We start from the raw sequence: 10,145 nt of genomic DNA on the forward strand, positions 1-10,145 counted from the left end.
TTGTAAACAGAAACCTTTGACACAGCAGGAGTAGTAGTAAATAGAAATGTGTACACATTTTCATGATTGTTTAATTGCAGTTTAATTGTTTAACTGTAATTGCGACCATTTTTTCTATTCATCACATAGCCCTAAATTTCAAATATTGTGTGAGAGAAAAAATTTCAGATCAGTTATCTGAAAAAAAAAAAAAAAAAAAAAGGTTATTGATGTGGATGAATGCAAGTAAATAGGCTGTGTTCTGAATGAGTGATTGCAGGTTAATGCCATGTGTAAACAATGCCAGTAAAGACATTTTCAGACTAGCGTGAGATATGCTTGGTAGAATGGACACCTGTTTGAGCTGGATGACGATGAGCATGTGCGAGCGACTGCTGTTGGCGTTCATGTGTGTGGCCACCGTGGTGCGTGTGCGTGTTCCCTGCTCCATCAGCTGCTCCACCTGTGCTGCACTGTCGCAGGGCACCCGCCTCAGCCCCTCCACGTAGAAGCCCCTCTGCTGGTCCTCTCGCACCCGAAGACCACCCGCAGATCGGCTGGTCTTTGATAGAAGGTCTACAACCTGAGCACAGTTTGAGGTGTCATGCAAGTCAAGTAAAATATTGCATAATGACAAACATCAGCTAGTCATCATTTAGCAGACGGTTTCATCCATATTACACTTATGCACCGATTACAAATAAATTAGGGACTAGACTTTGCGAACCATTAAATACAAAACAGTTAAACATGAATTCATAAGCATCAGATGAAGATGAAGTCCTACCTGTTCGTTGTAGATTTCCAACATGCTGAAGAATACCTGTATTTGGTTAAAAAGAGGTTTTTATTCTTATGAAATATAACAGTTAACAGTATTATTGTATGTATGCATTTTTTATTATTATTTACAATATTTAGATTTATGTATTCATTTTTATTCAGTTAAAAAGTATAAACATGGTTAAAATATAGCTAACCATATTCAGTTACTTAAAATGTACCGAGACTGAAACAAATATGATTTATTGATAATTATATAAACCTGTTTTTTTCCGCACAATCAGTTCATTAGTTCTATTACAAAAATATTATGTTTCTTACCTGTCTCATTTAAGTACGTCTGACAGATATGCATCACATTAAGTTCATTAGTTTATGTTAAACAGTGTAATCCAAATGGAAATTTGATATGCAATTCAAATACTTAATTTTTGTTTTCTTGGTGAACAGTTTTGACAATGAAAATTACATCAATTGCATCAATTACAAAATTGATTATAATTGCTTTTTGACCAGAAAGTGTTCATCCTAATGAATGTTAAACCTACTGTATTTGTCAACAGGTTATTCCATTATGGTGTCATTTATCCTTCTAGTTTCACTTGTCTTGAGTATAGTTTTGAAAATAATTCCTAATCACACCAAGCCAAATCTCACAGAAACTGAGAGCAAACTTTAACAATGATTGCATTATTTCATATGAATCAAAAGCAAACTGAATCATTACTGCAAAATATTTTCACCCATTTTTCCTGTTTCAAAAGGCACAGCTAAGTTAAGGCTGCTCTGTGCCTTCTCAAAATATTTTGCAAAGGCATAATACATAAAAGCCAGACTTAATTAAGCCTGCTCTGATCCACCTAGTATCAAAGAATATGGTTATCATTGCTGTGCAAATGCATTTACGCCACCTCTGAGCAGCATTAACCAGTCAGTATAAAGACACATAAATGCCACTTCAGAAGCCAGCTTTGCGGTGTAAATTTGGCAAAACAGTGAGATGTTACGTAAATATAATGGACAAACCTGACACTGCCTGCTATCTTGCATGCTCTTGATAGATTGAAACAGTCTCTCGCAGAGGGTGGGGATAAGGCCTTTGTTAGGACCATAACCAACCATTGAGTAGCTCTTCCCAGATCCAGTCTGACCATATGCCAGTAATGTGGCATTGTAGCCCTGCAGTGCGTTATCATGGATGCCCTGCCCCAAATCCAGAAACACACTCGCCTGATAATGACCACAAGGGACAGAGGGATTGAACCAAATAGGAACTTTGTTAGTTCAGCTGTTATCAGATAATCAGGGTTTACAAAACCAATTACACTATCACAATAAATACATTGTAGACTGATGCAAGATTTTAAAACTTCAAAAAGCAGCTTTTACAATCACATTTGCAAACATGAACAAAGACGCATCTGCTTTTGCAAGATGAGATATCCCCTATATAACCCGATATCTGTTACCTGGTCAGCGTAGCGCCCACCTGTCTCCTCAGGTACGAACAGACCATCTTTATTCCTACTAAAGCCACTGAGAGACCAGTAAGTGAAGTCAAAAGTGAATGTGCGGCTGTTCTGCGGATTGCGAGGGTCTTGAATACTGATATTGTTGGAGGTCATTGAGATAATGCAGCGACTACCTGCATCCCGCTCCCTCTGTATAAGAAAAAGCTTGAATTTTAAAAGGCTTAAAGCTGTTCTTCCATTTCAAATAGGCATTGTTATAGAGGACATCCAAATAAAAGCTTATCAAATTAACCTTAAAACAAATTCAAGCACAGCTCACTACATCTTTGCAGTTGAGATGATCTAGCTGCACTAACCTTATTGAAGGGTCTGACCCGGACTGCCACTTTCACACAGTCCTTGCTGGCCATTTCCATTCCCCTCGCCCTCATGCTCACGTGAATACACTGGACACAGAAAACACAGAATGAGTGCCAGAGCGACAGGGTGAATGAAACCTGAGCACTTTGTTACTCTCTCTTTCTACCAGGGCCCAGCCAGATGAATAATACAGTAGCCTTGGCTTCTCTAAAGATCACTTCCAGTCTCCAAGCTCTAATAATGGAGGTAAATAGTGCTCTTTCTCATTTAGGTCATTGTGGCGACATTTTTTAGATGAACAATTCCTTGTCCTAGTATTTAACAGCTGGTTATTACTGGCAACTGCTAAGGCAAACATAGCCGTTACTGCTATTGCACATAATTAAGATTTACAGACTTGACTTGGGCTGGTAAAGAACACAGAACACCATTACAACCCTCTATAAATAGCATTAAAGCAATATACATGTATTGCATCTTGGTTACAATAATCATTTAAATGTTTTTCACGTTTTTGCAGGAAAACACTTGTGGTAAAAATTGTCTAATCAGTACCTCTATGAAGAACTACAATACATCAAAGATTGTAAATTCTTGTTCTGTATTTGAAAGCAAACAGGCATTACAAATGAGTCCACAATGCTGTTCAAAATAAAACTGATGCGTTTGAAGAAAAATAAAATAAATGTACATTATTGTCTGCAATGAACAAAACGCTGTGTTCACCAGCTTAAGACCATCAAAGCAATTAGTCCATCCATGTAATATGGATGATTTTATTACACGTTCAACCAGTGTAAAGTATCCACCTATATGATACAACCATAAACCTTATAATTGTTTGATCTGACTTTACATGTTGCACAATCTTTCCTGTAAACAAAACAAGTAACAAAATAACACACGTATCAAATTTTATTTATAACATACCTAAAAGGCTATTTACATTTGCATCAATTAGTAGAAACACATTTAAAAACTAAACCTCTCTTTTTTTGGTGCTCAAGTCCCTCAGTGTTCCTTACTGTAAACAGCATAATTTATAATACAAAATTATTCATCCCAAATTAGATGCTTATTCCAAACATTATCCACTGATTATCTTAATTAGAAAACAGCAGGATGTAGAGCTCTTAGGAAGTAAGGAGAGCAGAAAAAGAAATCAAATTGGGAAATGAGTCCAAATTAAACCGTTCACAATCAAAGCTTCTTCCTCCTTGTTACGGGTTTAGGAAAAATGGCATCCATCATGCGTTTGCGGCGTAGGTTCATCCTCAGCGAAGGGGTTTCCTTTTCTTCCGTTCTCTTTTCAGTTCTAGCGATCAGTTCGGCCGGACTGGCGAGGGGAGAGAGAAAACTGATCTCAACAGGAGGTGGAGGTTCAGGAGCAGCTTTTGTTCTTTTAAAAAGATGACAGAAAATAATTAGGGTAAGATAATCAAAATAAAGCAAAGTGATGCACAACCAACACATTACTCAATTACTCAGACAGGCAGATTAAGATTGTAGCCCAAAAATGCAAAAACCTGCTTTGATTAGAACCATGCTTCTTATATTACAATATCAATAGGACTTTGTGCAACATGGGCCATTCACCTGGTTGTCCTCTTCTTTCTGGGCTTAATAACCTCAGTTTCAACTGCAACGCCATCTACAGGGCCATTGTCCTACAAAAAATGGAAGAATTAATGAAGCTTAAAGTGTGATGAAGCACAAATGAAAGCTGCTTTGGTACTCAAACTTTATAGAAGAGCTGCTTACCGCTTTGGATTGAGAATCACCTTCACCTCCTGAGCTTTGTGTTTGAGGCACAGGAGACGACAACAAAACCTCTGGAACGTCAACTTCATTTCGTACAACAGTTCCTTTTCTCCTTCCTAAAATGAAAAGATTGCAGATGAATTGGATTAAAGGCATATTAAAGTGTTGTAAATTACTGCAAAACAAGGCATTAAAATATTGACTACCTCTTGTTCTTTTCAGGTCAGCTATGGGAGTAACTGATTCGTCGACAGCCATCGAGTTTTGTTCTGATACCTTGCTTGCTCGTGTACGTCTAGCGCTTGCAAGTGACTTGCTTGCATGTTCCTGTATTTCATCGGACACCACCAATTTTGATTCTTCAATGTCTGCCGTTTGCGTTTCATTCTGTGATGGAGGTGCTGCTGATCTAGTGGGTCTTCTCTTGGCACGTATAATTTCAGTTACAACAGGAACACTCTCCTCCCTGGCTTCCTCGTCTTTGAGTCGCTCTACAAGGGCATCAGCTTGTTTAGCTTCAGTCTCCACTTTCAGAGGAGTCAAATCAGGTCTTTCTTTGTCAAGATCCTCACCTTGATTCCAGTGCCGGCTTCTTGTAAGTCGTCTTGAAACACTCTGAAGTTGTGCATCATCAATAATAAAGGTTGCATTGTTCACTTTTTCTGCAGTGCCAGCCACTGTCTTTCTCCTGCTTCTTGGAGGAGTTCGAAGAGGTTGATTTAGAGTTGTGGCTTCTTCTGCAGTATCTTGGAAACTTTCTAAAGCTAGCCCTCTGGTAGACTTGCGTGTAACCCTACTAGGACTACTACGTGCTTTGGCAGGCTGTATCGTCTCCTCTGGGACTTCTTGATGAGCTTCTGGAACTTCAATGATTGGTGCTTGGGATTTTTTGGTACTGTGTCTGACCTGTGTTTCTGAGTCGTCAGTGGACAGAGCTTCACCATCATCATTATCATCAACCACTGTGCTCCTGGTTCTTCTGGATCCTTTCCTAGGTGTAGCTTTCTGTGGGGTCTTGCGTGCCGGACTTGCAGGCTTTGATATTTTCTCAGAAGGCATGTCTTGGTCGTTCTCATTAGAACGCTGTTCTGCATCTGCTTTTCTTGAGCTTCTTCTGGGTGTAACAGGAACTTGATAGTCTTGGAGCTGCCTGCCACTCCTTGTAACACGTCTTGGTGTTGAAGGTACTTGAGAATCCATTTGTTCCTCTTCAGTAAGATCCTTTTCGGCATCAAAGTTGGGTACAGGGAATGCTACGGTTTTTCTAGTTCTCCGTGACGGGCTGCATGGCACCTCTTTAATGTTCTCCAAAACTTCCTCAAAATCTTTTCCAGATCTTTCAACTTTTGTTCTGGCAGGTGACTTGGGTCTTCCTGGTGACTTTGGCCTTCCTGGCGACTTTGGCCTTCCCATTTGTTTGGTTGTGGAAAGTTCCTCAACTTCTCCAGCCAATAAAGGTGTAGTGTCTATTTGGTTAGACTCAGTAATAATGTCTTTTGCAATGGTTGACACCTCTGTGTCCAATGTAGAAACTTCATTGACCTTACCTAAAAGCTCTTCTGAAGGCAAGGCTTTCTCTAGCAGAGAAGACTTGAATAATTCCCCATGAATAGGAGTATGTGATTCTTCCTGCATGACACGAGAACCAGAATCTAGATTGTCACCATTGGAAAGATCTTTTGTTTCTTGAAGAGAAGGTTCTGCTTCTGTTGTGACTATTTGTTCAACTGTCTGGAGGACCTCAGCTGGTTGGTCTTCAATTTTAGGAACACCAATGACAACAGGTTCAATGTCTGATACCAAGTCTTTTACGTCTTCCAATCTGTTTTCTGTAACTTGAATTGTATGATCCAAGATGACAACCTCCGAGTTAGTTGTAAGCTGATTCTCCACATCCTGAGGTTCTTCTGGCTCAAGAAGAGGTAGTAATGCTGCATTATGGTCCAACTCTGAAGTGTCAGGCAGTTCCTCTACTTCTGGATCAAGCACGAGCGTGAAGCCATCGGACTCTTCTGGCATTGTACCATCTGGTGCACTGCAGAGGGTCTGTAAAGTTCCTCCATCTACAAGATGTGTATGCTGCTCCTCAGCCAGCTCTACAGGCACCAGGAGAGTGGTGGATGGCTTAAGCTCCGTATAACACATTGCATCTTCCTCATCTAGATCTGCAGGGCCAAGGCCAACCATTACCACTTCACCTTCTGGCATGTCAGTGTCTAGAACCTGCAGAGCAAAAAAAACAAAAAAAACAATGGGAGAATAAGTACATGTACAACAGGTCAGTGTTTTAACATCAAAATAAGATTCAAGTGATGCACGCACTTTCAGCTGTCCCTCAGGTGTGACCAGTGACAGCACCGCATTGGCTTGATCCTGGAGGTACTGCTCATGTGGTGGGAGTTCCTCCATGTAAAGGGCAGGAGCAGGCTGGTGGTTACTCCTGCCATTACCCTTTACTTCATCTATAATCTCAACCTCACTACCTGAGTCCTCCACCATCTCATCTCCAGACTCTTCTTCATCCTCTGACTCTTCTGAAAATTCGGCACTGGAGAGCTCATCAGTGTCATTCAAGCTCACTACAGCTATTTGGAGAATTATATGGAGGTTAGATCTGGATCATTACCATGTTGTTTAACGTTAAAGACTATAATGTTAAACCTGAGATGGACTTACATCTGGACTCTGAGGTAGCAGGTTCTGATGTTTGTGTTTTCAGATCTGCTGCATTCTCAGAAGTGGGCTGAACTTCCTTAATGTCACAACCTGGTTCACTATAGGGTGTAGACAGAACCGACAAAAGTCAAAAAAGGTAAAAAGGCAGGACATGAGAAACATATTAAAGCAGCACCCCAGAAATCATGATGGGCAAGTAATTAACAAGCACCTTTTGAGTGATCCCTCCCTAATACTGGACCGGGTTAAAGTTGGAGACTGATCCAGGCCAAATAAATGCTGTTCCACAAAGGCATCCAAATCTAAAATATAAATCCATTTTAGACATTAACTTCCTACCACTACAATTATCAGTCATAAACAATTACAATACATTTTAAAAGTTTGGGGTCAGAACTTTTTTAAACATTTCTGAAAGTCTCTTATGCTCACAAAGACTGCAGTTATTAGTTTAAAAAATACAGTAAAAACAGTAACCTTGTGAAAGATTACAATTTAAAACATTTTTCCCTGTGAAGGCAAAGCTGAATTTCTTGTGTCACATGGTCCTTCAGAAATTATGCTGATTTGGTGCTCAAGAAAAAAATATTTTTATTATCAATGTTGAAAAAGTTGAGCTAATGAATATTTTTGTGGAAACCCAAATAATTTTTTTTAGGATTCTTGATTAAGAGAAAATTCAAAAGAACAGCATTAATTTAAAAAATAAATATTTTGTAACATTATATATATTTAGTGACTTTTGATTAATTTAAAGCAATTAAAAGCTGCATAATTCATTATAGTAAAAAAAAAAAAAAAAAAAAAAACACTCTTACTGACCCCAAAGTTTTGAAAGGTATTGCATGTCAAAAAAAAAAAAAAAAGGGGTACCTGAGGTTTCCATAGATTCCTCTTTACATTCTTCATTGATCTCAGCTTCATTAGTCATTTGTTTGTGGTTCACCAACTCAACTGCTGGAATCTCATATACAGAAGCCTCACAGACTAGTTGTTCTGGTACTGCCTCTGATACTTTTGTGATAGCTGGTTCATCAATAGTGTCATAAGCAGCATTTTCCTCCATGGACTGGTTCACGGGCTCAATAGTAAGAGGAACACTGAGAGCTTCAACAAAAATGGAGGATGTGTTTTGTGACTCTTCAGCTTCATTTGGTTCCTGGATTTCCTGATGTTTAGAAATCTCAGCCAAAGCTTCTAGGCTTGGTTCCTGAACTTGAACAACAAGCTCTGGTTCCATAACTACATCCGGCTTCAGAACATGAGCTTCTGAAGTTTCCTCAATCTGCACCTCAGTTATTTCCCTCACACGATAGTTCTCAATATCAACATGCACCTCAAGCTTCTCACTCCTACTTTGGGCTTCTTGTGTATCTGAAGGTCTCTTTCCATGGGGCGAGTCTTCCTCTGCATCACTCTCCTGAGCTATATTCAGCTCTTCCTCAGGCAGCGTAACAGAGGCTAATTCTGCAGTTGTGCCGTCTTCTACAGGAGGCATAGTGTCTGGAAATTTTACGGTCACCTCCCGATCCACGCTGTTGTTTGCTTGTGTTGCCATAAAATCCTCAGGAGCAGGAGCATCATGGAACTCAAGAGTGGTATCGGACTGATTGGATACAAGACTTGCTTCTTGCCCCAGACTAGGCCGTCGCACAAGAGTGGGAAGCACTTGTTTGGACTCCGTTGCATGAATCTCTTTGACAGAGGATCCACTGTCAGATTCCACATCAGGATTCTCTTTCTCTTCTAGTGAGGGCTTGTACATCCTCTTTAGATCTGCTTCTTCCTCTTCAGCATCTGAATGTTCACTCCAGGCTGCAAAACTTGCTTCAGGAGGTAGGGAAGATACCTTAGGTGTATTGAGCTCCCTGCTTATTGGAATCTGTAAAGAACCACAACTATATTTAAAAAAAGCAAAAAAATCTTATTTTTTTTTTTATTCCTTTTCATCAAAGCTCATTTCACATTTGATTTTAGATGTAGAAATGGCATGTTACCCCATTGCTCCAGTGGACAGAGCCCTTGGAAGCTTCCGGCGAATCAGCCTCCTCTATGAAGGTAATACGGCTCTCTTTGGAGCGGAGAGGAGGAGTGACTGAACGGCCTGGGGAGGCAGACGGGGTGGCCACAGGAGTGGGACGTAGGCTGCTCCTCAGAATAGACTGTGGGGTGAAGGCTGAAAAAACGGGGCCAGATGCCAAAGCTCGAGCTCTCTAAAAACCAACGAGTTTATAATGAAGAGGGTCATTTCTTTCAACACTTGAGGAAATACATACAGCACATGTAATGTCACAAATATGTTTATGAGCTTTTGTGCAAAGTTTCACAAACCATAGGGTCTCACCTTTACCACTTGCGGAGTTTGTAGCAGACTGAGCTCAGGAGCCTTGCTGACACTCTTCGGACCAGCCCATGAGGTAATGGACCTTGTAGGAGTGCCAGGCAAATTAGTGCTCTCTGGAGAATTGTGGGAAGATGGCTGCACAACCAAGTCCAGAAGCCTGGTGACAAAGCAAGGGAGATGTTACTAGTGTCTTTTGAGACATAAAGAAAGGAACTTATAACTAGGGTTGCAAAGGGGCGGAAAATTTCTGGTAAACTTCGTCTGGGGAATTTTGGAAATACTCCAAGTTTGAAACTTACCAGGAATGTATGGGAATTTATAAAACTATTATATACAAACATTTTGTTTGATCATAGGCTCCAATACAATCCTATCTAAATCGAATACTAATACAATTTTTTTTTTTTATTTGGGGGGGAATCTGTGATGCTTTTTTCAGGATTTATTGATGAATGAAAACTAGGGCTGCATCTTTTCTAACAATCTAATAATCAAAAAAGTATTTACTATTACTTTTTATTAATTTAACACATCCTTGTTGAATAAAAGTATTAATTTATTTCAAAAAAAGAGAAAAGATACTGACCCCAAACTTTTAAAAGGTAGTGTATTGTTAAAAAAGGATTTCTATTTTAAATAAACGCTGTTCTTTTTTTTTTACTCTTTATTCATCAAAGAATCCTGAAAGAAAGAATCACAGGTAATAAAAATAATAATATATATATATATATATATATATATATATATATATATATATATATATATAAAAA

The 10,145-nt window shown here is 39.3% G+C and overlaps 2 protein-coding genes across 2 annotated transcripts in view; both read right to left on the reverse strand.

Annotated features, from left to right (window-relative positions):
• kif28 (kinesin family member 28) overlaps positions 1 to 3,427 on the reverse strand; it is a 10,953-nt gene extending 7,526 nt beyond the window's left edge. Inside the window, exons 1-6 of the mRNA XM_016278179.1 lie at positions 3,150 to 3,427; positions 2,591 to 2,680; positions 2,232 to 2,423; positions 1,789 to 1,992; positions 767 to 802; positions 198 to 562 (exon numbers count right to left, since the gene is read on the reverse strand). Of these exons, the coding sequence (XP_016133665.1) occupies positions 198 to 562; positions 767 to 802; positions 1,789 to 1,992; positions 2,232 to 2,423; positions 2,591 to 2,665 (872 nt within the window). The 5' untranslated portion in view covers positions 2,666 to 2,680; positions 3,150 to 3,427. The remainder of the gene's footprint in view (positions 1 to 197; positions 563 to 766; positions 803 to 1,788; positions 1,993 to 2,231; positions 2,424 to 2,590; positions 2,681 to 3,149) is intronic.
• Positions 3,428 to 3,500: 73 nt separating this feature from the next.
• Positions 3,501 to 10,145, reverse strand: part of LOC107589628 (AT hook containing transcription factor 1) — a 25,787-nt gene continuing 19,142 nt past the window's right edge. The window contains exons 30-37 of the mRNA XM_016278126.1: positions 7,905 to 8,186; positions 7,243 to 7,333; positions 7,032 to 7,129; positions 6,678 to 6,940; positions 4,562 to 6,578; positions 4,356 to 4,471; positions 4,191 to 4,261; positions 3,501 to 3,993 (exon numbers count right to left, since the gene is read on the reverse strand). Of these exons, the coding sequence (XP_016133612.1) occupies positions 3,795 to 3,993; positions 4,191 to 4,261; positions 4,356 to 4,471; positions 4,562 to 6,578; positions 6,678 to 6,940; positions 7,032 to 7,129; positions 7,243 to 7,333; positions 7,905 to 8,186 (3,137 nt within the window). The 3' untranslated portion in view covers positions 3,501 to 3,794. The remainder of the gene's footprint in view (positions 3,994 to 4,190; positions 4,262 to 4,355; positions 4,472 to 4,561; positions 6,579 to 6,677; positions 6,941 to 7,031; positions 7,130 to 7,242; positions 7,334 to 7,904; positions 8,187 to 10,145) is intronic.

This window comes from Sinocyclocheilus grahami, unplaced genomic scaffold, assembly GCF_001515645.1.
Source record: "Sinocyclocheilus grahami isolate Dianchi unplaced genomic scaffold, SAMN03320097.WGS_v1.1 scaffold118.1, whole genome shotgun sequence".
NCBI classification, from domain to species: Eukaryota; Metazoa; Chordata; class Actinopteri; order Cypriniformes; family Cyprinidae; genus Sinocyclocheilus; species Sinocyclocheilus grahami.